This window comes from Diceros bicornis, chromosome 35 (genome assembly GCF_020826845.1).
Source record: "Diceros bicornis minor isolate mBicDic1 chromosome 35, mDicBic1.mat.cur, whole genome shotgun sequence".
NCBI classification, from domain to species: Eukaryota; Metazoa; Chordata; class Mammalia; order Perissodactyla; family Rhinocerotidae; genus Diceros; species Diceros bicornis.
The window spans coordinates 28,371,806-28,387,005 of NC_080774.1; the positions used below are offsets into that span (position 1 = coordinate 28,371,806).

The 15,200-nt window shown below is 57.8% G+C and overlaps 2 protein-coding genes across 2 annotated transcripts; both read right to left on the reverse strand.

The window, feature by feature from the left end:
• Nucleotides 1-2,316: 2,316 nt before the first annotated feature.
• LOC131398409 (glutathione S-transferase theta-4) lies at nt 2,317-10,112 on the reverse strand. Its single transcript, XM_058531915.1, has 5 exons — nt 9,930-10,112; nt 8,773-8,860; nt 4,430-4,580; nt 3,762-3,938; nt 2,317-2,587 (listed from the first exon to the last, which is right to left on the reverse strand). The coding sequence occupies exons 1-5, from the start codon at nt 10,039-10,041 to the stop codon at nt 2,390-2,392; spliced, it is 726 nt and encodes a 241-aa protein (XP_058387898.1). The 5' UTR covers nt 10,042-10,112; the 3' UTR covers nt 2,317-2,389.
• Nucleotides 10,113-10,412: 300 nt separating this feature from the next.
• LOC131398395 (glutathione S-transferase theta-1-like) lies at nt 10,413-11,927 on the reverse strand. Its single transcript, XM_058531903.1, has 3 exons — nt 11,610-11,927; nt 11,160-11,291; nt 10,413-11,075 (listed from the first exon to the last, which is right to left on the reverse strand). The coding sequence occupies exons 1-3, from the start codon at nt 11,901-11,903 to the stop codon at nt 10,875-10,877; spliced, it is 627 nt and encodes a 208-aa protein (XP_058387886.1). The 5' UTR covers nt 11,904-11,927; the 3' UTR covers nt 10,413-10,874.
• Between the last annotated feature and the right edge of the window lie 3,273 nt (nt 11,928-15,200).

Here is a 15,200-nt window from a genome sequence, read left to right on the forward strand (position 1 = left end):
TAGGGCCTGACTCACATGAACCGAGTCACAAGAGACTGACGGATTCATTAATTTATAGAAAAAACGATAAAGGCCATTTAGAGAGAATGCCCCCAACCATTGCTCAGAGCGCTCTTTGAAGAGCGGTCTCCCAGAAAGCCTGGTCGGGGCAGAGGGAGAGCAAAGGGAGCCAGACGGCCTGCAAAGCACCTTCCAACTGAGGCTGTGCAGAGTCGAGAAGACCTTCTGCGTTAGTTCTCTATTGCTACATGACAAAGAACCACAAACGTAATGGCTTAAGACAACACACACTATCTCACCCTTTCTGTGGGTCAGCGGTGTGGGCACGGCTTAGCTGGGTCCTCGGCAAGGCTGCAGTCCAGGTGTCAGCCAGGGCTGGGTTCTCATCTGAGACTCAACTGGGGAAGGATCCACTTCCAAGCTCACTCGGGTTGTGGCAGAATTTACTTCCTTGTGGTTGTAGGGCTGAGCGTCCTGGCTTCTTACTGGCTGTCAGCTGGAGGCCACTCTCAGCTCCTTGCCACATGGACCTCCTCACATGGTTGCTTACTTCTTCAAAGCCAGCAAGGAGAGCCAGAGCCAGAGCCAGTCTGCTAGCAAGATGGCGTCTCATGTAATCTCAGAAGCAGCATGCCATCACCCTTGCCGTATTCCATTGCTTAGAAGCAGGTCACCCTGGCCACACTGAAGGGCAGGGGATTATACACTGATGTGACTAGAAGAAGGGGAGATCACTGGGTCAGCTTAGAGTCTGGCCCCCACGCCTTCCAAGGGCAGGAGGGCTTCATGACCTGCAACCCGTGCAGTTGCCTTGCGCTTAGAAGGGCCCCACACTTGCTTTAATGCTTTGCTATTGCCGTCTAGAAATTCCTAATAAATTTTGAATAAGGGGCCCCTCGTTTTCACTTGTAGCCAGTCCTGTCCAAAGAGTCCAGAGAGCTCACAAGGCTGGACGGGGCACCGGCTGCTCTGGGCAGTGATGGGAGCACTGACTGTGAGCTGTTCTGCCCTCCAGGCCCTCTCCTAGGACCAGAACCTTCCCTGCGGCATCTCGCATTCTCGACATTTCAACTGTTACCATCTTTGGCAGGGAACGTGTGTACGCTCAAATTTCCTCAGGAAAAAACATGTTTTCCCTTTGAAGAGATACGTGGCCCAGCTGCTTCCTTCTCCCACTGTGGTCCTTGCAGCAGCAGCAGCAGCCTTGCCCACGAGCTTGTTAGAAATGTAGAATCTCGGGCCCCGCCCCCAAACCCCAGACCAACATGTGTGTTTCTAGGAATTGTCCCATTTCATCTAGGTTCTCTAATTTGTTCACATACAACTGTTCACAGTATTTCCTTATAATCCCTTGCACTCCTGTAAGATCAGTAGAGATGTACCCACTTTCACTCCTGATCTCAGTGGTTCAAGTCTTATTTTTTTCTTGGTCATTCTTAGCTAAAAGTTTGTCCATTTTGTTGATCTTCTCAAAAGTCCAAGTTTTGGTTTCATTGATTTTTCTCTATTGTTAATCTATTCTCTATTTCTTTTATCCTCACGCTAATCTTTATCCTTTCTTTCTTCTGCTGGTGTTGGGTTTGATTGGCTCTTTTTTTTCTAGTTCTTAAGGTGTCAAGTTAGGTTACTGACTTGAGATCTTTCTTCTTTTTTAATGTAGGTGTTTGCAGCTATGAATTTCCCTCCTGGTGCTGCTTCTTCTGGGTCCCATAAATTTTGGTGTGTCGTGTTTTTGTTTTCATTTGTTCAAGATGCTTTCTAACGTCACTTGTGATTTCTTCTTTGACCTATTGGTTGTTTAAGAGTGTGTTGTTTAATTTTTAGATATTTGTGAATTTTCTAGTTTTCCTTCTGTTATTGATTTCTAGTTTCATTCCATTGTGTTCAGAGAACATACCTTGTATGATTTCCATCTGTTTAAATTTATTGGGATTTATTTTATGGCCTAACATATGTTCTCTCCTGGAGACTATTCCATGTGCACTTGAGAAGAATGTTTATTCTGCTGTTGTTGGGTGGAGGGCTCTGTATATATCTGATAGGTCCAATTGGGTTATAGTCTTTCAAGTCCTCTATTTCCTTGATGATCTTCTGTCTCGTTATTCTATACATTATTGAAAATGAAGTATTGAAGTCATCAACTATTACTACTGACAATTAATCACATTTAACCTTTAATTTTTAAAGTCTTTTGGGAAGCTGGGAGGGCCCATGAGCACCACCCCTTCCCACATCAGGCCCTATGCTCACCCCAACTGTCCCAGGCTCAGCAGCAGCGGTGGCTGTTCCAGTTCTTTATTAGACAAAGAAACAGGGTTGTTTTCAGCATCTCCCCTAAGAAGGAGGCTCAGAGGGCTGAGCCCGCCAGGCCCTGCAGGATGGGCTGCTTCTACTTGAACTTCTGCAGCAACTCACAGATCCTCGCCTTGACCGTGGGATCCAACGTTGAACAGTCCCACTCTGCCAGCTTCACCAGCCGGTCATGGGCCTCCCAGAAGAGGCCAGAGCCAATGGCCAGCTCCACCCTCATGCGCCACTCGGCCAGCTTGGAGCTGTTGAGGAAGACGTTATGGTTGCCCCCCATGGGCTGTGGATAGACAAAGAGGAAGGAGTGGTCAGCCCGAGGACCAGCACCACCTGGGTCCCCTCCTACAGCCTCAGGGACTCTCCCTATCTACGTCGGCACAGAGTGAGTCTGCTGACCCCCGAGGCCTGGGCAAGGGGTCCCAGGCTGTGTCATAGATATGGGGTGGGGATGGAAGATCTGGAATCTCCCAGGGTTCTTCGTCTTGAACCAAGGGGACTTGAATCCCTCTCCGAGGGAACCCCTGGCCCAGGTGGGTCCCATCTCTCCATCAAGAAACCTCGCATAGGTCCTGCCTTCTTCCAGGGAAACCCCTCGTCCCCAGATGAGGGTGGGAGGAATTCGGTTATTTTTCCCGCACGTTGAACCTCCCTACGTGATCAAGCACAGGGACTGGGACGGGAGATCCAGCAGGCAGCCTGCGAAACACGTACCCAAGAGTTTGGGATGCCCAAAATGGATGAATGTGGGTGAAAAGTAAGGGGGGGCGGCGTGAAACGTAGGGGACTGCACCACCTGGGACAGAAAAACTGGACTGGTTTTTCCTGGTGCTGGTCTGCACTGCACACTGACCAGGGACCAAAGTGGCCACTTTGCACATTGAACAGAGGTGATGCGATGCTGGCCTCTCAAGACGTTGGCCAGGGTCTAAACTGGCCATCCTGCACACTAGCGAGGTCAGAACTGGCCACCCCTCCCTGCACGTAGAAACCACATAAATGCCCCACACCCAGGTCTGCCCCCAAAGGCACAGTGGATGCCCCTCAGACCCAGAGCCCGGGAAGCTGCTCTGTACAGCTATCTGTCTGCAGCTCTGGGACAGAGGCACTTCAGCCAGAAGGACACTTTGGAAGCCTCTGGTCACCTCCTGGAGAGTCCAGCGGGAGGAGGAGGCATCCGGGATCCTGGCTGACTGACCAGAGATGCTGTGTTCTTCTCCCTATCCCAGGCTCGCCCTCTAGCTCCTCCCATGCCAAGGATCTTTGTGAAGCGTGGATGACCATGACCCTCCCTGGGTCAAGCCTTCTGTGTTTCCTGTGGCCGTGATCAAGTCCAAGCGCCCAGACCTGGCCCCCACAGCCCCCGTGTCTCCCCCTTCCCCAGCCTGTCCTCAGGCTACAGCCCCACTGGCCACAGAGGAGTCCCCATTCTGCCCCACCCCCACCCCGCTCCACACCTGCATCATCTCCATCAGGGCCACCAAGTCGGCCAGGGAGATTTGGTTCCCTGTGATGAACATTTTGTCCTGCAGAAACTTCTCCTCGAAGAGCTGCAAGTTGTTCTTCACCTCTGCCAGCATCTGCTCTGTCTTCTCAGCTGGAACCTCCTCACCTGTGATCATCGGGATCAGCAGCTGGCCAAGGTAGGGGAGAGGAGGGAAGAGGAGGCTGCACCCCAGTCCCATCCGACCCTCCAGGCCTCAGTACCCTTGTCTGCTGGAGAGGTGTTGCACAGAACCAAGGATGTAAAGTGGTTTCACCTCTTTTAGCAGTTCTGGTTGGCAGAAGTTGCCTGGGGCCATTGTTCAGAAGGATTTTGAGATCCCAGCAGGAAAGAATCCTGTGATTGGTTAGTGATGTCTGTCACAGGCACAGGCTAAGAAGTATGGGCACATATACTGGTTGTCATCTTGAAACTTGGTGGTCTCTGTGGGCCCTTCGACTTGAGTAACACCAGCCCCCCCGGGTGCCTTCCCCTCCCTTTACAAGGCTCTTCCATACCCAGTGGTTCACTCCACACTTCCAGCAGCTCTGCAAGGCAGATACGAGAGGGAAATGGGGCTCAGGGTGGGGGGACGCTTGCTGGAGCTCACGAAGGGTCAGCCACAGCCGTGGCCCCACACACCTTGATCCAGAGTATCTTCCTCATGGGCAGCTGGATGGCTGTGTGCTGCCAGGCCATGAACTCGTCCACGCGGGCGCGCGTGTGCAGGTCTGGCGGGTACCAGTGCGAGGGTGCGCTGTACTTGCGGCACAGGTAGAAGAGGATGGCCACGCTGTGGAGAGGGCAGGTCAGGGCACCGCTCTTGCCATCCCCAACACTGCTACAGCGACCACCCCAGGGTGGCTTTGGCCCAGGGGGGGCCTCCAGCCACAGGCCCCCTCCACCTGACATTCTCCTGAGGGAGGATGACCCCAAAGGGCCCCAGGAAGGTAGTCAGCGCACCAGTCAGCCAGGGCAGGGAGGGAGGCCTGCAGGGCGAGTGGAGTTGGCGGCTGGTGTCAGGAAGGGCAGTCCAGACGGGAACAACAAGTGCGGAAATACAGGGGTAAGAGGGAGTGCGGTAAATCTGGAGAAAGGAGTCGGTGAGTGTGAACGGGGTGGGGGGGGGACCGGTGGGAGAGAGCCAGAGACGCTGGGGAGGCCACACAGGGATGTCCTCAGAGATGCAGGAGAATATGGACTTAATCCTCTAGGTTAGGGGTTGTGTAAGCAGGGGGATGAGAAGATCCACCTTGAAATTTAGAAGAATCCCTCTGTTGCGGGATGGGGGTGAGCCAGAGGGGGCAGAAGCTCAACATGGATGGCGGTGGCCGCATCCATGCCACCCAACGCCCAAGCAAGGGGTGTTGGGGTCTGGGAGGGCAGGGGCCATGGGAGTCAGGGATGGTGCAGACTGGGGGCACACTTTGGAGAGGATGTCCCAGAGCTTGCCGTCGGCTGGTGGGGAGAGGGAAAGGAGGAACTCAGGACACGGGCATTTGAGGTGCCTGGGACATCTGGGGACCCAGAGTGTCCTGAGCCAGAGTCTGATATGACATCAAAGTTCGAGGAGCAGGCGGGGTCCCTGGGCAGAGTCAGCACGTGAGAAGGGAGCAGAGACAGGTGGAGGGAGAGGAAGAGAAGGAGCGGCCCGGAGGGAGGTCGGGGGCCCAGAGGCCCAGCTCTACCAGAAGAGGAACACGGCTGAGAGATCAAGGAGGGAAATCCTAAATCCTGAATCAGCTCAGCTGATCCCACAGTAACCCTGCAAGGTGGGTGCCAGTGTGTTCCCTACCGGCATTTGGGGAAACTGAGGCTCAGAGATACAACTGACTTGCCAAAGACACACAGCCCATGAGAGGTAGGATCGGGGTTTGACCCCAGCTGCCGCTCTCAACATCCTGGCACAGCTGGTGACCTTGGCCAGGTGGGGCAGGGGACTGGGGGCGCTGAGGGAAGAGAGTGAATTGTCAGCAAGGGGATGAGATGTCTCCAGCCGCTGAGGGAGGCTGGAGAGGCAGGCAGAGGCTTGCCCTGCTGGCCCAATGCCCCAGCCCATTCTGTGACCTCTGGGAGCACCCCCCTTGGTGGCCAGTCCCTGGGTCATGACTGCTCTGGGCAGACCTGACAGTGGCTCCCAGGCCCACTGGTTCCTCCTGGCTTGTCTGCAGCCTGCGCCCCTCTTCTCCAGCCCACCACCTCCACCTCTACACTCTCTGTGTCTCTTTGTCCTGCACCTTGAGGTTGGGGCCCCCAGCGCTTATTCCCTGACATCAGCCCTCCTGGCCCCCACTCTGGGAGCACTGGGGCCAAAGGGGTCCACACCAGCATGTTCTCGAACACCTCCTGTCCCCAGAGCAGACCAGAGCTTGCTGTGACTGGGGGAGCCCCACCTCCGGGGAAAGGCACCCCGCTGGCATCACAGTCCCTGGATGACCTGGAGTGGGCATCTGGCCTTCCGTCTGCCCGGCACCCTTCCCCCTACTTTTCCCACAGGGACGTCCCCCACCATCTTTAATCGAGTGATTCTGGTAGAGTGGCTGGCAGTCACAGGTCCCAGTGCCCCGGCCAGTGAGTGGTCCACGGGTGAGGGGGTGACTCAGCCTGGGCCCATCCATGTCCTTCCCAGGGAACTTCAGATCACCTGAGAAGGAGAGGTTGCTCTTTGCCCAAGGACCAGGTGCCCTGAAGATCAGCTACAGGGCTACCATTGGCCGTGACTATACAGAGAACACTGAGAGGAGGAGGCTGACGCACCCACAGAGAAGCCGATGGGTGAGATGGGTGGAGAAGAGCATCAGCACCAGAGTAGCCAGGCCCTGACTCCCCTGGCTTGTCACACCCGCCAATGAACCCAAACTAGCGGAGCTGGGTTTTTGCCATTTGCAGCCCCTGTCCTCAGCCCCTCACTCAGTGCTCTGATAGACACACCTGGGCAGAGGCTGGAGAGGATGGGGAGGGGCAGGTCATTGGAAAAGGGGGTGGGTTCACCAGGCAGGGAGAAGGCCCAGGACTGGGAGCTGGGAGGGAAGAGACCACCAGAGTGAGAACACGGCATAATCAGAAGGCCAAGTCCAGAGGGAAGGAGGTTGGGGCCCTGCTCTGGAGAGAACACCGAAGGTGTAGCTGGACAACCATTTGCTGAAGAGACTGGGCTCGGGATTTCTGGATCCAGTCAACCATTTCAGCAGAAACCCTGCCAGCTTGGGCTCGGAAGGGGACAGAGACGAGGTGAAAGGAAGGAAGGCTGTCGGACTTCTGTGAGATGGGCTGACGGAGCTATTCAACTGCAAATGTGTTAGCCTTCAAGGAAAGGGAAGGATGCCCCCCTGATAGGCCCGGAGGACGGAGCATGGAGTCAGACAGGATGATTCTCAAGCCTTAATACCTACTGGAATCTGCCCTGCTAGGTTTCAGGCTCCCTTGGGATGATGAGCCCCTTTTTCCTTCCTATTTCTCTGTTTTGGAGTGGGGATGTCCATCCGATGCCTGGACCCCCAGCGCATTTCGGAAGCAGGGTAACGTGCCGTCTGGTTTCACAGGTTCACAGATGAAGGGGAATTTTGACCCAGGATGAATCATCCCTTGACTTGCACCCATACCTGATTTGGAGGATTTAGATGATGGCATTTTGGACTTACAGTTGATGTTGGAATGATTAAGACTTTTGGAGATGTTGGATGAGGTGAACGTATTTTGCACATGAGAAGGATGTGAATTTCAGGGGATCAGAAGGCAGGCTGTTATGGGTTGAACTGTGTCCACCCAAAAAGATGTTGAAGTCCTAGCCCCCAGTATTTAAGAATGTGACCTTATGTGGAAATAGGGTCTTAACAGAGGTGACATAGTTAAAATGAGGTCATTAGGGTAGACTCCAATCCAATATGACTGGCGTCCTTATAAAAAGGGGAAATTTGGACACAGAGACACGCACAGAAGGAAGGCAATGTGAAGAGACGCAAGGAAATGATGGCCTTCTACCAGCCAAGGAACGCCTGAGGCTACCAGAACCTAGGAGAGAGATCTGGAAAAGATCCTTCCCAGTCCCTTCATGAGGAGCATGGTCCTACCCACACCTTGATTTCGGACTCCTAGCCCCCGGAACTGTGAGACAACACATTTGTGTTGTTCTAAGTCACCCAGCTGGTGGTATTTTGTTATTTTCCAACCAGCCCTTGGAAAGTACCAGGCCGTGGGCCACCCAGACCTCCATGGGCCACTTGGGAGATATACTTCAAAATTATGGGACCAGCTGTGAAGCAGTCTGGAAAACAATCAACCCTGTATCTTGCCAAACCTCTAGATCCAACAACCAGGAAATACAGGGACAGAAACTCATGTTACAAGACACCATGAAGATGCAACCAGCAGAATTCAGACTGTGCGAAACTCCACAGGAAAAAGGACCTGGTTTCTTCAACCACAACAAACATGCAAAGGGGAAAGGTGGGGCGTGGAGGGGGCTGTGGATTAAAAGAGACTTAAGAGACAGATCAGCTAGTTACGGTACTTGCCGCTTATCTGGACCCTGATTCAAATGCACAAACTGCAAAGAAAACGTTTATGAGATACTCAGAGACTTTTTAAATACGAACTGGATATTTGATGATATCCAGGAATCGTTGTTAATTTTATTAGGTGTCAACATGGTATCGTGGTGGTGCTTTTTTTTTTCTTTTAAGAGCCCTTATCTCTTAGAAGTACATTCCTAAACATTTACGGATGAAATGATGGGGTGGCCGGGAGGCAGGGGAACAGAGCGGCGCACAGATGATGCGAAATGGGCTCCTGAGTGGACACAGTTGCAGCTGGGTGGGGGACCCTGGGGGCTGGTTATACTCCTCATCGGTTAGGATTTGTTCTACTCTAGTGTAAGTGTGAAATTTCCCATAGTAAAAAGATAAATAAGCGCCAGCAGGTTGGCTCTGGCTGAATCTCCCAGGAGGAGCAGGGACGGGTGGCCGGACCCTGGGGAGGACTGCTACCTTTCAGATAAGATGAACTTTCCATCTTTGAGGCTGGGCAGCTTCCTCAGGGGGTTGATCTCGATGTATTCCTTGCTGTGGTGGTGGCCTGAGAGGGGCAGGAAAAGTCTGAGGCTGCTGGCACCTCAGGGGAGAGATCGTCTCCCAGAGGCAGAAGTGCCTCTCTCTCCATTTTCTCAAAAAGGGGAAACTGAGGGCCAGAGGACCCCATGGCTCGCCCCAGGTCAGAGAGAAAGTCAGTGGCAGAACAGCGACCAGGATCAGGACTCCTGTCCCCACCCCAGGCGGGGTGACCCAGACAACCCTTTGGCTCACAGAAGCTGGAGGCCTCCAGCCCCATCCCCAACTCTGGGCCTGAAGCCACAGCCTGGGAATCACCAGAAGCCCTAAAAGCCTGGGTCCCAGCCCCAGCCCCATAGCCCCCTCCAAGCGGAGCAGGGCAGCTGGCAGCCCCAGACCCAGCACACAGCTGGAATCCAAAGGGAGCCTTTCATATGCAACCAAGCCAAGGTGGGGGCAGGAGTTTTAACTCTTCGCTGACCAGCTGCCCCCCTTGGAAACATTTCCGGGGGCTCCACTCACACCCCATGAGATTCTGGAGCTCCCCTGTCTCCTCCTCTATGTTCTAGGGGCTCCTGCCTCTGCACGTTGAACTTTTAGAGCCTCCTCCATGCTTGGGGCGGTGTTGGAGACAAGTGTCCTGAACCTCCCCAGGGTCTGTGTCACCCTCGGCAGGTTTGAACACTGGGGGAGGATGGGTGGGGACGGAAGCAGCGTCTCAGCTCCCAGATGTGGAATGACCGCATACCTCGGCATCCTTTGCCAACCTAACCAGCAGGAGCTGCAGCTCACGAGACGCTGGACTCCCAAAGGAGAGGGCAAGGGCACTGGGCGGGAGCCTGAGGGCCCTCCGAAGCTCTCCTTCCGCTTTGCCCTACAAGAGCCCGTTCATCAGAGTGGAGCAGAATTAGTGGGGACTCGTGAAGGCAGCTGGACAGGGGCACAGCCTACAATTCCCTTGGGAACCTTTTCTTCCCCTGTGCACTTTGGGGAGCCGGAGGGGGGGGTCTCCTGGGTCTCTGTCTCTGCTTCTCAGAAATGCCCTTGTGCCCTGCCTCCCCCAGGACCGGGCTGCCTGGGCAGCGGAGGGCGCCGACCTTTCAACAGATCCACAAACTGGAAGTCGAAGGGGATGCTGTTCTTCCTGGCGAAGATGTAGACGGCGCGGCAGGACGCCGACAGCAGGTCCAGGTAGAGCTCCAGGACCATGCTGAGACTGTGCTGAGCCCCCTCCAGCCCAGGCCGGTGGGCCCTGAACCTGAGCTGTGTGCCGCCTGAACCCCGGGCCCTGTGCCAACCAGCCAGCCTGTGGCTTGCCCTCTCCAACCCAGGCCCAGGCCCCCGCGTTCTGGAACTTCTTGTTTCCCTTGGTGTTGTCATGAGGCCCGGAAACCGGGAATTCTCAGAGCAGCAAGGATTCTGAGGACACCAGGAGTAGAATAGGGACAGGCCCCTGGCCTGGAGTCAGGGGATGGGGGCGGCTGCAACCCTGTCCTTCCCTCCCTGGCGGCCCGTGGCCGTGTCTGCTTACACATGGGAATTCTCGGGGCCAGGCCTTCATTGTGGAACACGACCAAAGAGGCTTTGCGGGGTCCAGAAGGAGGGTGGGGCGATGAGAACCCCTGGAAGATTCCAGAACAGAGAATGTGGAACATTCTCAGGTGAACCTAGCCTGAACCGTGGCTAGGAAAGGATTGGGAGAAAGAGAAACAGGGGCGTGGGGAGACGTCAGGGTGTTGGGGACAACACCACGGGGAGTCAAGGGGGGCCAGCCAGGCTGTGAGATGCAGAGGAGCCCAGAAACGGGGTTGGGACAGGCAGTGGCCGTGCACCTGGAACTCAGCACCCAGTGGTGAGGGAGGTAACTAGACACCCGCGGGGAGGCCTGAGTGCTGCTCACTCGTGCTGGGTGATCCTGGGAGATTCCTGTCTGCTTGGAAATGGGGAGGCCCCACGTGGGGCAGAGAGAGGCTGGAGACAAGTGTGGGGCACACAGCGTGTTTACTGTGGACGGCAGAGTGACGGATACGGGCTCACCCCTCTCAGCGGAGCCGTTCCTGCAGCCGCTGCACCAGCTTCTGGGCCAGCTGGGGGTCCAACTGGGCCTCTCGGTGGTCCCGAGGCTGGAGCACGAGCCTGTGGGCCTCCTGAACGAGCTCGGGGCCCAGGACAGCCTCCACGTGGGCCTGCCACACTGCCAGCCGGGGCCAGTCTTGGCAGAGGTCGCAGCCGACTGCAGTGGGCTGGGGAGACAGGGCAGCTGGGTGGGGTGCTCAGCCTGGTGCCCAGAGTTCCCCCCAGAGGGCGCTCAGGCAGCAGAACCTCACCTGCATCAGCTCCCTGAATGCCATCAGATCCGCCAGGGAGACTTGCTCAGTGGCCAGGAAGGGCCTGGCCGCCAGCACTTGCCGATCCAGGTGCTGCAGAGTGCGGGTCAGCTTCCCCAACAGCTCCTCCAGCTTTGTGGTGTCCACAGAAGCGGGGCAGGAGACACCCGGTGGGGAAGAGACGGGCAGCTTACCTCGGGGCCCCCCGGCCCCAGCCTCCTCAGCCTCCTCAGCCTCCTCTCCACCCCATCCGTTAGTGGTGCCCTCTGGGGCCCTGTGTTCAGAAGGATTCTGAGGTTTCATTCAGGCTCAAGGGAAAGAGTGCTGTGATCGACTAGCCATGTCTGGCGGGGGCAGTGGAGCGGAGGCGGGATCTGGGCCAACTGGCCCCTCCCAGCTCTGGGGGTCCTGGCTCCGGCCCAAGCCTGCATGACTGGCCCGGAGGCTCACCTCGCACAGGTCGACGTTGGTGGCGGGCAGCTGGATGGCGGCGTGCTGCCACGCCAGGTACTCGTCCACGCGGGCGCGGGCCTGCAGCTCGGGCGGGTACCAGTGTGCCGCCGTCTGGAACTCGCAGCTCAGGTATAAGAGGATGGCGACACTGCGGGCAGCGGTGTCAGAGATCTCCCCGCCCACCAGCACAGGGCGGCTGCATCTCCCACAGCAGGGTGATTTGACTGGCTTTCTATCCAGCTCGGCCTCGGGGCGGGGGGAGGGGTGGGTGGGCGGGGAGGACCTCCCCATTCCCACATCCCCCTCCAGGGGCCTCTTCCCCCCACCAAACTGCTCATTCCTCCATTTGCAAACTCCGCTTTGCCCGTGCCCAGGTTTCAACCTCCCTCAACCGCGGCTGCTGCTCCAGCCCGCCCTCGGCCTCCAGGCCCCCTCTCTGCCATTGGGGTGCTACTCAGGGGGAGGCAGAGCTGCCACGGACGCCCTGCCCAAGGGGTCTCCAGGTTCCCTTCCTGGGCCGGTTCTCTCCAGTGCCCCGGGTCTGGGGGCGGCTCAGAGGGTGCCCCTCTCTGAATCCCCCTTGGGTTCCTGGCACTTGGTGCCCAGTTTCCATCCTCGGGCAAGCCCTGGGAGGTGGCTACCTTGTTATCCCATTTACAGAGGAGAAACCTGGGGCACGAGGTCTGTGACCTGCCCGTGGGCAGAGAGGGAGGGCACAGGGAGCTGGGATTCAGAGCCCACTGCCACCTGCGGCTGCCCGGCCCCTGTGACTCTGAAAGGACACCTTGGGGGCATCTGGGGAGGGGCTCACCTCGAGCCTGGGTCTTCCCCAGCCGGCTGCAGGTCGTCCAGGCCTGGCTGGGTGACCCGTGCCCCTCCTCACTTGAAGCTCTGGCGTGAGCTCCAAGGCAGCCCCCTGGTCCAGCCCTCTGCTCTGTGAGCTGGGCGGGCTGGAAGAAGGAAGGGACCCCAGCAGTCTGGAAAGCTGTCCCCGCCAGCGGTGATCAGCTTTCTGCCTTCCTAGCTCCGCCTCCCCAGGCCTGGCTCTGAGCCTGGGCCATCCCCAAGTCACCATTACCTCTCGGCCAGCAGGAGGTCCCCATCCCTGAGCGGAGGCACCTTCCGCAGGGGGTTCACCTTCAGGAATTCAGGTTTCCGGTGCTCCGCTGCGGGGCGGAGAGGAGGGGAGGCTCAGCGCAGGGTCTGGCCCCCGGGCGCCCCCTGCATGGGGCCCGGCCTAGCTGCCCAGCTCACCCCGTGCCAGCTTTCTTCCTGGCGAAATGTAGATGGCCCGGCAGGGGGGCGAGTACAGGCCCAGAAAGAGCTCCAGCACTGTCGCCAGACCTCCAGCCCGCTCTCGCCTGCCCTCCACTCAGGCCTCCCAGGGTTGCTGGCCCCTCCAAAGTGGGGCCGAGCCCTGTGCCCCTTCCTGAAGCCCACTTCCTCCAGGACCTGCTGGGCGCCCTGCCAAGCCGCCCCCCATCCTGGCCTTTGGGGAGTGGAGGCGGGGTGGGCCGTGCCTCTGTTGGGGGTTGGTCACTGGTTTCCCAAAAGCAGGGTCCCCTGCCGGGCCCTCCTCCTCCTTCACAGGGTGTTGCAAGCCTGTGGACACTCCTCCCTCCCGCTCCCTCCCCCTGGCTGGGGCCAAACCCCCTCCCTCCTGGGCTGCACCCCCATCTCTGCTTCTGGGGCAGGGCACTTCCACAGTCTGCCAAGTGGAGGTGACAGGCGGGCTGGGAGGCCAGCCGGCGAGCACACACTTCAGGTCTTTGGGGCCTTTTGTGTCTTCCCTCCCACCGCGCCTGTGCCCCACACACACACACACACAGGCAGACACACTCACACACACATGTACTCACATAGACACACACACACTGAGACAGACACACACACACAGTCACACACATACTCACACAGTCACAGTCACAGTCACATACTCATACACGGTCACACAGACACACACACAGAGTCACACAGTCACACACACTCACAGTCACACAGTCACACACACACAGTCATACACAAACTCACACACACAGTCACACACTCACAGACTACACGCCTCCCAGCCCAGGCCTCTCCTCTCTCCACTCTGAGTAACCGTAAAGCCCTGTCAGCTGCCCTCGTCCAGTGCCCCCCACCCCCTAGCTGTGGCACCGCCACCCCCTGGGGCTCAGGAAGGGCCCCAGGGAGTCTGTCCTCTTCCCAGCCCGACCCTCCATCACCAAGTGCTGTCACTCTGCGTCCTGCGCCACTTACCCCCCACCCCGCCTCTGGTGGCCTGGCCAACCTCACTGGCTCCCCGACCAGCCCCCTGCCTGCATTCCTGGCACTTGGTCCTGGTCCACACAGCACAGGACCAGAGGGGACCTTTTTCTTTTCTTCTTTAACGGTACAAACAGCCTTTACTGGTTGCAACAGTGAGTGGAAGAGAGGAGGGGCTCCGACAGCTCCTGCAGCGGCTCCAAAAGCCACAAGGGATTTCCCAAGTACGAATCTGACCCCCTGCTCCCCTGCCCAACACCCTCCCACAGCCCTCAGCCCCCCGACCCCTGCACCCCCACACCCCCTCAGCCACTGTGGCCACACTCGCTGGCCCTGTCCGTTCGCCTCTCTGCCTGCCTGGGCTTCCCTCTTGAAGTGCCCTGTGTACCTCTCTTGTGTCAGGACCCAGGTCTGCGGATGCGGGCGCTGGATTGGGGGCCTCCATGGACGGGGAGGACAGCCAGGACCTGGCCTCCACATTGGCCGAGCTGGTTGGGCAGGTCATGAAGCAGGTAGCAGACCATCCTGGGGCCAAGGAGGTTGGAGCCACTCTCACGTCTGGCCTCCCTGACCCATGCAAGGGGACTGTAATGCCTTCTCCCCTCTTTTCACTGGAACTGAAGTTTTAGTGGACAGGACTTTTGGAGACATGCCACCCACACACACACATACTCACAGGCCATGTGGCTTGAGTAAGGCTGCCCCCACCCTTGGTTCCAGGGACAGGACATGGCCCAACCCAGCCTGTGAAGACCCTGCACTCCTTGGCCACTCTGACTGGGTCAGGCAGGGCCACCGCGAGTGAGTCCTGGGATTGAGGCAGCCTCACTGGGGAGGCCTTTCCAAGGAGAGGCCCTGGGAGCCACCAGGCTGCAGAGGGAGCGCAGACCCTTCCCCAGTGGAGAGGGAGGGCCAGTGCTGGGCGGCCCCAGGAGCCAGGCTATGCAGAGCCAGCCGTCCTGGAGCCCAGGCAGATGGGGAGTGGAGCCAGGCAGGCCTGGCAGAGCCAGCTACCGCCCAGCAAGCCTGTGGTGGGAAGCTGGGCCCAGGCCTGGCACGCCTACAGCTGTCAGGGAGCCCTTGGCCCGCTGCCCTGAGCCCCGCAACCCGGTCCCACGTAGGAAGTGCCCATCCAGGGTTGGCATCTTGGATCCAGGGCCACAGCCTGCGGTGAAGGGGGCTAGTGAGGGAGGGGAGGGACAGACAGAGAGAGACGGGGAAGCAAGATGAGGAGACAGAGACAGGGAGGAGGGCAGCGAGGCTCCTTCATTCACTCACTCATTCATCCCTTCATTCCTTTGTTCAACAGAGGGTGAGACGCAG

Bases quoted from the DNA above. Each gene is read 5' to 3' on its own strand.
- LOC131398395 (XM_058531903.1), bottom strand. From the start codon at position 11,903: ATGGGGAGGTCCTCCCCGCCCACCCACCCCTCCCCCCGCCCCGAGGCC. The intron at 11,292-11,609 runs GTGAGCCTCCGG...GACACCACAAAG, and splicing joins CCAACGTCGACCTGTGCGAG to CTGGAGGAGCTGTTGGGGAA. The intron at 11,076-11,159 runs GTGAGGTTCTGC...CTGTCTCCCCAG, and splicing joins CATTCAGGGAGCTGATGCAG to CCCACTGCAGTCGGCTGCGA.
- LOC131398409 (XM_058531915.1), bottom strand. From the start codon at position 10,041: ATGGTCCTGGAGCTCTACCTGGACCTGCTGTCGGCGTCCTGCCGCGCC. The intron at 3,939-4,429 runs GTGTGTGGGGCC...TACCTTGGCCAG, and splicing joins GGAAGATACTCTGGATCAAG to CTGCTGATCCCGATGATCAC. The intron at 2,588-3,761 runs GTGTGGAGCGGG...GTCTATCCACAG, and splicing joins CCCTGATGGAGATGATGCAG to CCCATGGGGGGCAACCATAA.